The sequence below is a fragment of the Loxodonta africana genome, chromosome X (assembly GCF_030014295.1).
Source record: "Loxodonta africana isolate mLoxAfr1 chromosome X, mLoxAfr1.hap2, whole genome shotgun sequence".
Classification (NCBI taxonomy): domain Eukaryota; kingdom Metazoa; phylum Chordata; class Mammalia; order Proboscidea; family Elephantidae; genus Loxodonta; species Loxodonta africana.
This window is the reverse complement of record NC_087369.1, coordinates 43,777,738-43,790,700: the sequence shown is the minus strand read 5'-3', so window position 1 is coordinate 43,790,700 and position 12,963 is coordinate 43,777,738. Positions and strand designations below refer to the sequence as shown.

The following is a 12,963-nucleotide window of genomic DNA, read 5'->3' as shown; positions in this document are numbered from 1 at the left end:
GCTGTTTTCTAAGAATTTCATTTTCCTCCAAAAGTGAATGTCTGTCTACTTCATTGGTCTGGAAATTGTACTCCATCTGCAAGATGGATCATTTGGCTTCCTTGTTGGTCCTGGGGGACATGAACACAGCCCAGAGACCTACCAGTAGCTGACTGCCTGGTAAATATTTACTTATCAATTAGCGTGGGTGATAATTTCTTAAGGTAATAAGCATAGATTACATTTAGTGGCTTAGACATAATGTGTTATGAACACAGTATTTTATGTGTAGCTAAAGCAAATGTATATAATTACTAATATGATACCCAGATGTAACCCAGAAATTGTGAATTAGAGAGAGAGAGTTTGAACCAATTGAAGCCATGTATTGCAGTGCACCAGCACCACTTTGCTTAAGGGCTTCAGCAGTATCATACAATTCACCCATACCATGTATTAGAAATTATTTGTTACATTCTCTTCTTCTTCCCCCATTTTCTTCTTCCTCCATAAACTGACTCATTCTATCACTGACGAACATTACTTCTCTCTTGACAAGCATCATAGCATCAGAACTTCAGCTTCTGGAGCTGAGGTGAGTAATCTGTCAGCAGGGACACCATGACAGCCTGGGATGACATGACAAGGAAAGAGGAAGAAATGAATAAACATTAGCAACCATCTGCGTAGGGACCTAGGGAAGGGGAACTAGGTTGTAGTTTTGAAAGCCTATGGTCGAAATGTGTTTTCACAAGGAAATGATAAGGGAGCAATTTTGAACTAATAATTATTTTTATTTTGGTAAAGAAAGGTAAAGAGAAATCAGGTTGAGCTAAAGAGATACACAAATACAGTGCTTCCTTAGGCCTGATAGGTAGCCTGAATGGATTTTCTAGTCCTAAGTCAAACTTACGTATTGACTGCTTGTAGAGAACATAACCCCTCCCACCCCACTCCCTAATGTTTATACTCTGGTATGGTTACTTGCAAGGGGCCCTGGTTGTACAGTGGTTAAAGCACTCGGCTGCTAACTGAAAGGTTTGCAGTTCAAACCCACCAGCTGCTCCAAAGGAAAAAGATGTGGCAGTCTGCTCCCATAAAAGTTATACCCCAGAAACCCCTATGGGGCAGTTCTACTCTGTCCAGTGGGATCACTATGAATCTGAATCAACTCTGTGGAAGTGGATTTTTTTGTGGGGGGGATGATTACTTGCAAGCTAGACAAGTTTAGGATAAATCAGATGTAGAGTAATAAAAGTAAAGCATTTGGGCTAATGAATAATGTCTGCTCTTTGAATTTTGGTCTCCCTGAAAGAGACTAACTTTGTAGCCTAGAGTATAGTTTCCCCTTAGTCTGTCAGCCACAAATGATTATTTTCATTTTTTACTCTCCTCAACTTCCACAGTAATGGCAATAATAATAATACCAGAAACAATGATGACAAATATCTGTTGAGTGCTTACTAATGGACCCCTGGTGGTAAGAGCTTGGCTGCTAACCAAAAGGTCAGCAGTTCGACTTCACCAGCTGCTCTTTGGAAACCCAAAGAGGCAGTTCTACTCTGTCCTATAGGGTTGGTATGAGTCGGAATCGACTTCACAGCAATGGTTTTCCTATGTACCAGGCAGTGTACTAAGTGCTTTACCATGCGCCAGTCAGTCAAGAAATACTAGCTAGGCACTGTGCTAGGTGCTGTGGTGAGCTGGGAGAAATGTTCATGCATTATCTCAGTGCAACGGCCTTCTAAGGTTGTCTCTATTGTTTATAGAGGAGAAAATTAGTCCTTGAGATAGCAAACAGTACAGAACTGGATTTGAATCTAGGTTTCTACTGACTCCATTCTTAAGAGGTAGTAAGTTTATTGCCTCTCAGGTACTTGCTCTTACCTTTCAACCATACTGTACATGTATCCCTAACCTATATCAGAAGTGCATGCCTTGTATTTCAAAAGTGTTTACTGAATGTATTTACCACATGTCAGGCACTGTGCTGAGTGCTTTAAGTGCCTCAGTATCCTTACCTACTTGTCTGAGGTGGTAAGAGAAAATACAGATGAGGACACTGAGACATAAGGAACTTTCAGTTACTGAAATGACCTGAACTCAAAGGGACCTCCAAATCATCTACCTCAGAGACATAAAGAATGTAGCATGTATATCACCACCTCCCTTCCAGTACCCATGTCAGGCATCGCTACTAATCAGTTATGGCACTCTTTTTTCCTGAGACCAGAGGCAGGCTCAGAATCCTGGACTCCAAGTAGCCTGTTGATGGGAATGAGAACCTAACATTAAGAATCATTTTCCCTCTCTGCAGCTTGATCTGCTTATTTTACAGGTGGGAGAGCTGAGACCTAGAGAGGTAATACTTACCAAGATGACACAGTTGACTAGTATTAAAATCTTCTCACTCCCGAGCAAGTGTTTGTTCTAATTTAGACTTTCTTCCTTCATTTTAACATGGTTATACCTCTTGTTTTCTTTAAAATATATTTTCCCTAATTTCCTCATGAGGGTGGGAGATGGAGAGATGGTGCATAGAAGATGGATGAAAAATGAGTGCATGGAAAATTTGACTAAATATATGTATATCTATATCCATCCATTCATCCATCTGTCTCTATCTCTTTGTAAACATTTCAACCATGTCAATGTATTATATATTTTAAAATTTTAAAAGGTTGTTTATAAGCTTTTTGAAAGTTTAGAAGTGCAGAATATCTCCATAAATGGTATTTTAGAATGCTTTCTTTTAGTTTTTTTTTTTCCCCATGCATTTCTATAAAGGACCTATTTTAACAAATTTAGGTTGATTTATGTTTATAACTTTGTCCTGTGATAAAAAATAGAGCTTTAGGAAATTTTTTTGCTATGCCTCTTCCTGAAGTATATAATTGGAGAGCTCACATTTTCTTTTTTGTCATCTAAATCTTTGCTACCCAAAGTGTGGTTCACAGGATGACAGCACCTGAATCACCTGCATCACCTGGTACTTGTTGAAAGTGCAGAATCATGGACCCCATCTCAGACCTACTGAATCCTAATCTACACTCTAACAAGATCCCTGTTGTTGCTGAGTGCTGTTGAGTCAATTCCAACTCATAGCAACCCTGTATTACAGGGTGGAACTGCCCCATAGGGTTTTCTAGGCCGTAATCTTTATGGGAGCAGATCACCAGGTCTTTCTCCTGAGAAGCTGCTGGGTGGGTTCGAACCACTGACCTTTTGGTTAGCAGCCCAGCACTTAACCATTGAACCTCCTCCCAGGGCTCTTTACAAGATCCCTTGTTGCTGTTGTTGCATGCCAGTGAGTAGATTCTGACTCATACGGTTTTCTAGGCCGTAATCTTTATGGGAGCAGATCACCAGGTCTTTTCTCCCACAAAACCGCTGGTGGGTTCGAACCACTGACCTTATAGTTAGCAGCCAAGCGCTTAACCATTTCACCACCAGAACTCCTTAAAAGATCTCTGGGTGACTCAAAGTCACATTAAAGTTTCAGAAGCACTGGTTTAGATGACATGGGAACTCATATTTTGGCCAAAGGTAGTGTCCTGGGGTGACAAGCTGGAAAAGTACAGTTACAAAAAATCATCCCTGCTATTAGATAGGGCAAATTTAGGTCAGATAAATAATCTTCCATTGCCAAGGAAGTCACAATTGGCATCCAAAACAGCTACAGCAGAGCTCGAGCCAGTGCAGGTCATTATATCAGATTAACAGTGAAGATGATGATGATTATAACAACAATATTTACAACATATTAGGCACAGTACTAAATGCTTTGCATGTATTATTTCAATGCTCACAATAACCCTATCCCCATTTATAGATTAGTTAACTAATTAGCAGATACTCCTTTCTAGCTTGCTTTTCTCTACTCCAGAAGTTGAATGCTGAAAACTACATTTCTCAGATTCCCGTTCAGGGGTTGGGGTGGGGGGGGGAGCATGCCACTCAGGTGCATCTACTCAAGACCTGGCTGCGTAAGTTAACAACATGCAATGGAACTCATGCTCTGGGAGATTAGATCTTCTGGTCTGTATGAGGTGGAGATGTGTGGTTCACCTGGGGCAGCTATAATGGAGTATCTGGCATTTAGTGTCAAGGGCCTTAGGTACTAGACTGTAGCTAACTGTGTGGATGGTGTTTTGGCTACACAAAAACCACAGTGTTGTTGGACAATTGTCCTGCCTGTGTTGTCCCTGGCTGTGTAGTGTCCATCACCCCACAGATTCTGGGAGCGCCTTAATATCTTTTAATAAATTCCTTTTTGTTAATCTACCTACAGTGGACTCTTCTGTTCCTGAGTAAGACTCTGCCTGGTAAAGTAATTGAGACCAGTTAAATCACTGAAAACTAAAAAAATGGTGGAGCTAGATTGCCTGTGAGTATTCAGTTTTCCAAAGAAGAAGGTGACATTTGGGATATTACAGAGACTTAAGGTTAATATTTGTAGAATGGCAGTGATGAAGATAAAACTAGTGGCTTAATCTTAAAGGGACCAGTAATTTTTAAGATTAGCTTTGCTGTGACTTCTGGAAATGCTTTTTAACTAAAACAAATGTATCTGTATAGCCAAAGTAAGGCGGAGAGCTAAAGCAATTATTTGGACAGGTCATAAAAGAAGGAATGAAAGGAGAAAAGAGAGGAGGAAGGATATAAGACTTTTGAATGCTCATTTTCTGGCAGAAACTGAATTAGGGACTTTTATCAGCATGAACAAAGACATTCTAACATATGAATTACACAACTTAAAATGGCTGGCAGACAATGGTGGCTAGTGCTCAGGCTGATCAAGGGCAGGAAGAATTTTGATAAAAATAGATTTATTTGGAAGGGGATCCATTTTATTCCATTAAAGATGCATCATAAATGCTAATAAACAATAATAATCTATTATGAACTTTCTGGAAAAAAACAGATCCCATATGAGCCAAAAATATAGCTAGATAATCTCTGTTGGTTCTTATTTATCAAAAGGCATGAACCACCAAGTTGGGACCACACAGAGAACTCCTACTTCTCCTCCTTTCCCCGTTGCCTGCTTACCATGATTGTCCACTTTCTGTTTTCGGCCTCTGGGAACACCAGTGATTGTGGAGAATAAAACACTTCGTCATCTACTTCTTCTGGTTTTCTGGGCAAGCAGTGTAAAAATGTCCAGTCAGAGGCAGCAACTTTAGCAGTCTAAAGAAGAGATGGGGATAAGACCATGTCATATTTGTCTTCTCCAGTATTTAAAAGCACATATGGCCTGGGGTTGGAAACCCTGGTGCCATAATGGTTAAGAGCTACAGCTGCAAACCAAAAGGTCAGCAGTTTGAATCCACCAGGTGCTCCTTGGAAACTCTATGGGGCAGTTCCACTCTGTCAGAGTGTCCTATAGGGTCACTATGAGTTGGAATCGACTTGATGGCAATGGGTTTGGTTTGTTTGTTTGTTTGTTTTTGGTATGGGGGGATGGTTAGAGACCAATACAAAGAGGGAGACAAAGGGGTAGAGTGCGGGTTTTAGCTTAAGGCAGCCCGGGAAAATTTACGTTGTAGTTTCAACTTACAGAACTTAATGTTTGGGGAGAGGGGCATCACTCCAAGTTAAACCACTAACCCAGACTTCTGGTATTCTGTCTAGTGGGATAGTGGGCATTTCAGTAATGAACTCCACTAGTATAATACGTGGCTGATAGCAAAAGTCACAAATTACACCCCAATATAAAAAAAAAGTTGCTTTTTATAAGATTGTATTATATTTTAAGCTTATCTCTAAATTGTGGTTTTTAGCACTCGAAGCATACTTAGCCATTAGTTAATACAACTTTGGAAAACAGCACTGAGATAGGAATGCATCAGAGAGGATTATGAGCGCTGTGCACTGGATGTTTCACTCAATGCAAATGTACTAGTTTTCATTTGTTCCAACAGTTAATTCCTGAAAGTTACATTTTCCCAGCTATTAACGTTGTTCTCTTACAGATTCAAAATTACATCCCCTCATGTGTTCTTACCTCACAATTACTGCCTTTGGGCTAAAATTTTATTTTACCTCCCACCCTAACTCTCAGTTCAGAACATTCTGAATTTCTAAAATATGGGCAAAGTGACATAGGAAAGAAGTAACATTTATGCTAGTCATACATCCGTAAGATGACTATTCTTCAAGCCTATAGTCCTAAAGCACTGGAAAAATACCTGGAATTGGTCAAAGTAAATCTAAGGTAAACCAGGGGTAATTTAATAGTTCTCCTTGAGATACAACTATTGGTCTTTATTCATCTGGAACAAAAGAGAGAGAGAGAAACCCAAGAATCAGAGAAGGAACTAGACTACAGGACTAATAGTCTACATGGACTACTGCCTCCTCCACCTGAAGACCAGAAAAACTAGACGGTACCCAGCTACCATTACTGAATGTTCTGATCAGGAACACAATAGATGGATCCTGATAAAAAGGGAGAAAAATGTGGACTAGAACTTCAAATTCTTAAAAAATCCAGACTTACTGGACTTGTTGAGGCTGGAGGAGTCACTTAGACTATGGCCCTGAGTTGCTCTTCAGACCTCCAATTGAAACTGTCCCCTGAAGTCACCTTTAAACTAAGTAACAGTTTAGCCCAAAGAGTAAAGATTGTCACCCTGGAGTATTGCGTTACTTAAAAAAAAAAATTATATAAGACCAAAGGGTCAACAGCTGTAAGGCATAGATGAGAAAGTTGAGGGCAGGGAGATAAGTAAAATGAAGTGAAACAACTAGAACAGAAATAACAAGAATGTTGACACAACGTGAAGAATGTAACCAATGTCACTGATCATTATGTCTAGAAACTGGAATAGGAGTGGGTTTTGCTGTGTATATTTTTCACCAAAAAAAAGAAAAAGTTCTCCTTGGAAAATATATGCCACATTTTTTTTTATATGACAAGGGATTAGCCATAATGTATAAAACCAAAAAACAAAGAAACCCAATGCCATCGAGTCAAATCTGATTTAGAGCAACCCTATAGTTTCCTATTGGAAACTCTCATTTTATAGCTTCCTATTTTTTTTTTTATTGGAAACTCTCATTTCCTATTGGAAACTCATAGGGTCACTATGAGTCGGAATCGACTCGACGGCACTGGGTTTGGGTTATAGGACAGAGTAGAGCTGCCCCATAGGGTTTCCAAGGAGCAGCTGGTGGATTTGAACTGCCAACCTTTTGGTTAGCAGCCAAGCTCTTAACCACTGTGCCACCAGAGCTCCATAATATATAAAGATCTCCTATAACCAATAAGAAAAAGACAAAAAAAAATGGGTAAAGGATATGACTGCAACTTACAGAAAAAGAAATGGAAATAGCCAATAAACATGAAAAGATACTAGTAATAAGGAAAATGAAAAATTTAAAAAGCATGAGATACCATTTTTCCTTCAGATTTACAAAAATTAAAAATATAAACAACTAAGAATGGAGAGAGTGTGGGGAAAGAACTCTAATACACAACTGTGGGATTATAAATGTTTAATCCTTTCTGGATAAGCAATTTAGTAGCATCTCCTGTATTTTAAAAAGTATATATCACTTCACGCAGAAGTTTTTCTTCCAGGGATCTATTCTCCAGTAATACTTGCACAAATAAATATGTATAAGGATGTTCATTGTAGCATGGCTTGTAATTTGGATAATTGAAAATAGCCAAATTTACCAATAGGGAATACTTCAGTAAATTATGGTCTACTCATAACTTTGGAATACTATGTTGCCATTAAAAAGAATGAAAAATATTTAAATAAATAGACAAGAAAAATCTAAGATTTGTTAAGTGGAAAAAATAAGTCACAATAATATGTCTAACGTTGTTAGTTATCCAACATACCATTTATAAGAAATTAATAGTTTTTGTGTGTGTGTGTGTGTGTAGGCATATATATAACTGGACGGCAGCAGGGTTTAGCGGGTTATATATATAGGCAAATACACAGAAAAGGTCTGCAAAAAGAAACATTGAACTGCTAAATAGTGGCTGCCTCTAGGAATAGTCACTCTTAAGGAGGTGGGAAAAACCAAAACCAAACCCATCGCCATTGAGTCAATTCCAAGTCATATCAACCTTATAGAACAGAGTAGAACTGCCCCATGGAGTTTCTAAGGAGTGCCTGGTGGATTTGAACTGCCGACCTTTTGTTTAGGAGCCGTAGCTCTTAACCACTACGCCACCAGGGTTTCCTTTATTTTATCAATAAAATATTTATTGTAATTGCTTAATCCCTTTCTCTATCAAAACAGGTTAGTTTCTCTGCCGAAAAAACCCCAGTGCACACCTGACTTTTAGGGTATTCTTCCAGAGCAGTGGTTCTCTAAGTGTGGGCCTGAATCAGCAGCATGGCTTCACCTGGGAACTTGTTAGAAATGCACAGTCTCAGGCTCCATCCCTGAACTACTGAGTCAGAACCCCTGGGGGTGGGGCTCAGCCGTCTGAGCTTTAACAAGCCCTCCAGATGATTCTGATGCATGTTCAAGGTTGACAAGCACTGGTGCACATCTTAATGCAAAGTCTCAGATTAGATGAATTTCCCTGGGAATGACCTGGACGGAGTTAGCAAAACTAAACTGGTCTTTGGGGTCCTTAGAAAATGGACGCAAGGATTTGCCTGAGGAGAATAGTTATGGGGCTTTTCTTAGGGGAAATCAGAAGTAACCTAATCTTTCTAAACACACAGAGTAAAGGATTCCAATCCCTCGATTGTTGTGAGAGGGAGAAGCCAGTTCTCTTTTCAGCCTAGGTTTCAAATTCCTTCATCCAGCACAAAAAGTGTCTTTCCAAAGGACATAGCTAATCTTTGGAAGGAGAGAAATCCTTGGAGTATACAGACAGTGAGTCCTTCATAGGGAATGAAAGGACAGTCTACTCTCCCCAATGTGAATGAGTGATTAGATAGTTCTGGCCTATATGAATGGAATTAATGAACCTTCAGAGAGGCTTCAGTTTGTACCTTCATTGTAACTTGGTAACCTTGGAAAGCCTGGAGCCGCTTTTTCTTTTCCTCTTCTTGTCCCATGCTTATCCAAGTGTCCGTAATTAATACGTTGCCTCCACGCGCCGCTTCCAATGGATCATTTGTCAGAGACAGCCTGGTACCGTTCTAGCATACATAAGTGTGCCAGTTAAACAACTTCGTGGGAGAGAGAAAGGCAAATACAGCATTACAGATAAGGTGCATACCTCTTTGGCATACTGCTCTGCCAACTTGGTTATACTAGGATCCGGCTCATAGCCCTGCAGGGGGAAGAGTTTGTTATTCAGGTAATTTTATTATATATCAGTTTTCTTACATGCATTATTTTCTTTTCAACAAAATTCCCTCCCTCCTTCCCTTTTTGCTCTAAGATGTGTTCCAACCATGTTGAGTAGAATATGATTTTTACATCTAGACTTTCAAACCTTAATAGTGCCTTTGGGAATTTAAAAAGGTAACCAATTGCCCCTTCTTTCTTTATTATCTTTGACATCTTTAATAATAAAGACAAATATTGAGTGTAGTACTTTCTAGCTCTTGGTAGCTAACACCTCTTTTTGTTCCTGTAATAGCTTAAGAGGATTATATACCTAATGCTACAGCTCAGTGCATGTTTGTCTCCAAGTCTTTCCACATGCTGTTTCTTTGGTCAGAAATGCTTTTCCCCACCCAATTCATGTGGATAAGGCTTTCAGGTCTCACTTCAAATGTCCCCTCCTTAGAGAAACCATCCCTGACCACCCCAGTTTAATACTAACTGCCCACATGTTGTTGTTGTTGCTAGGAGCTGTCAAGTCATTTTCGATTCCTAGCAACCCCATGTGTCATGGTGGAACTTCCCCGTAGGGTTTCCTGGGTTGTAATCTTTATGGGAGCAGATTGCCAGGTCTTTCTCTCTCTCTGTCTTGTGGAGTGGCTAGGTGGGTTCGAACCACCAACCTTTAGGTTAGCAGCAGAGCACTTAACCATTTGAGCCACATGCACATATCTTACTTTTCTGCAATCTACAGAAAGTGTTCTGAGTGCTGGGTGCTTGTTTTGAAGTGGCATTTACACAGCAAGTACACTGTTTTTACTAGGATTATGTGCTTGTTTGGGATGATTTGGTGAGGGCAGAGTTGGGACTTGGGTGAGGCAAGGGAGATGCCTATGGCACAAGACGTAAGGAGACACTCTTTGCATTGTGCAAGCACACAATTCTGTACCCTAGCTACCTCCTGTGCCTTAACCTAATCTCAACTCTGGGTGAGGGGACATTATGGAGGCAGCTAAAGCCTTTAAGCTTCACAAATAGCCTTCCTGCCTCTATCTTCACCCTCTAATCTGCTCTGTACACAGCAGCAAGAGTTGTTTTCTCTGAGGCCTCTGATGTTTACTACTTCTTTCTTAAGTCAGACCAAAATCCTGATTAAGAGCATTAAGGCTCCCCACCAACATCCCTCACTTCTGTCTCTTTTAATTCTCCTCAACATCTTGCTGCAGTAAAGCCAATCTTATTGTCATCCCTCTACACCTCTTGCTCTCTTCCACCATCACAGCCCTTCGCTCTTAAATACCTCCCTCCTTGTCCCCACCTGGGCGTCTTCATCAGAACATGCCAGCTCCTTTTTTGTCAGAACTCTGGCCCAGCAGCACTTCCAGACTCTCAAGACCTCTGTCTTGCCAGTTCAAACACCATCATTATCCTTACCTTCCTCTATCTTTCGCATTGTCCTGAATTCTTAGCATTTATTATGAGCTGATTTTTATAAATTCTCAGTGGGACATTGTGGTGGACGCAGTCATGAATAAAGGGTTCTTTCATGAATAAAGGACTTCCTGGGAAAGCTGTGGGAATATGGCCTTTAGCCATCAGCCCTCTTTGGGTACTGCCTCAGCTGCAGAAAGCCATCTCACCCAAGGACACACACTTTTCCAGGACGATCCGTGTCAATGACTGATTGACAGGAGGGTATGAAAAGCTGATCCTCCCCGCCTCCAACTCAGGACAGCTCTGAGTGGCCATGCCAGATCTAGAACTTTCCATATGATCAACTGAGGCTGCTGTTAGGCCTGCATCGCAGTTCAGCTTCTACTTCTGTTTACTCCTGCTTCTATCTCTTCCTTCCCACAGGTGTTGCTCTTCAGGACACACCCTAATAAACATCCTGCACACCAAACTCTGTTTCAGAGTCTACTTCCTGGGAAACCCAACTGCGACAGGCGTGTCCAGGTTTATTAGTTTGAAACTGAGTTTATTTGTTCATGGTCGTCTACCATAGTTTCTTCTCTCAATACAAAATTCTTGATGACGGTGACTGCAGACATTTTAGCAGTTTCATTGTTACTGTGTGTTGTCAGGTTGATTCTGACTCATAGTGACGCCATGTGACAGAGTAGAACTGCCTGATAGGGCTTCCTAGGCAGTAATCTTTATGGGAGCAGATTGCCAGGTCTTTTCTCCCACAGAGCTGCTGGTTGGTTAGAAACATTGGCCTTTCAGTTAGCAGCCGAGTGCTTTAACCTTTGCACCATAGCAGTTTTACCACCGTCAATAGCCATAAATCTGGAGCCTGGTTTGTAAGGGGCTTGAGGGAAGGTAATTAATAAAGGATTGCTAATTAGTAACTAATGCTGTGACCAGTCATACTGGTAAACATAAATGAAGAGACTTGGGTAGTAGCTCAGGTGCCTCCTGCCCTGAAAATGGAACCTTCCATTTTTGAAAGCAGGTTTTATACTCCGTAAGTACAATCATCCTAAGAGAAGGAATCAATAGGTACTTAGATAACCAACAAAAAGATTTGGAAATTAGAAAATCACCCAACCTTGCGTGCATTGGGCCATGACATAGAATGCAGGGAAATTCTTTACTCATAGCTCAGCTTTCAATACTACGTCATTCATTGGCTTTTACATAAATCTTAAAACCACATAGAGAAGGTGATTAGCCCAGTTCAGTCTAAATATTCATTTAGAACAATGTTTACATCATTACCATTGATAGTTTATGGAGCAATTTTACAATCATGGACAAAACTATTTTTTTTCTTCAACATGTAAGTTATTCTTGGTTGAAGAATGGGAATATAGATTAATCATGGCCTTGGAAACTTTTCAGTGTTTCTTAAACTTACAATAAATCTCATAGCTTTGTCTTTAAAGGAAATAGGTCTACTAATAACTGAAGGCATATAAATTGATGGGACTACTTCTGCACAATTAGACTTTCCAGTAGACTTTGAAAAAACTCTTACTCCCACCAAGATTGAACCAAGTTTTAGTACTCTTTATCATTTAAATGAGTTTCTGCATAAGAACAATACTGAAATTACTCTGTGATATTGGATTTTTTTCCCTTCGATGTTAATAAAACTTCTTTGACATGCAATAAAATGTATAGCCCATATATTTCTACCACATAATAAAGCCTTTCCAAAAACATCTTATCTCAAGGAACAACTGTTGTTAATATATGTTTTATCAATAAAAACCAAATATAATAATAGTTTGCATTTATATCAAGCCTTTCTTCATGCTAGATTTATAATGAGAATGAGAGCTTCCTTTCCACTAAGTGAAAAAGAGCCACCTTAAGTACATTTGTCAGATCCGACCCTTTATTTCAGTTCACGCTGAATAAAAGGGGAAAATTACCTGGTGTAAGGGTCATCTCTCTGAGTGCCCAAAAGTTTACTATAATAGGTGGTTTCTGATACATGCAGTTGTCTATGCCCGCCATTTCTTCTGTGGCAGGATCCATTGACCCTACTGGTTCAGTGAGAAAGAACCCTGATGACACAATGGTTAAGCACTTTCCTGCTAACTGAAAGGTTGGTGGTTCCAACCCACCCAGCAGCTCCGGGGGGAAAGATCTGATGATCTGCCCCCATAAAGATTACAGCCTGGAAAACACTGTGGGGCACTTCTACTCTATCACATGGGGTCGCTATGACTTGGAACTGACTTGATGGTGCCCAACAACAACAACAAAGGTTCAATAAGAACA

General features: G+C 40.1%; 1 protein-coding gene across 1 annotated transcript in view; it reads right to left on the bottom strand.

Moving 5' to 3' along the window:
* Positions 1–548: 548 nt before the first annotated feature.
* The window catches only part of OTC (ornithine transcarbamylase), a 70,759-nt gene continuing 58,344 nt past the window's right edge, over positions 549–12,963 (bottom strand). The window contains exons 7-10 of the mRNA XM_010597752.2: positions 9,182–9,235; positions 8,952–9,101; positions 5,032–5,169; positions 549–608 (exon numbers count right to left, since the gene is read on the bottom strand). Coding sequence (XP_010596054.1) covers positions 549–608; positions 5,032–5,169; positions 8,952–9,101; positions 9,182–9,235 — 402 coding nt within the window. The remainder of the gene's footprint in view (positions 609–5,031; positions 5,170–8,951; positions 9,102–9,181; positions 9,236–12,963) is intronic.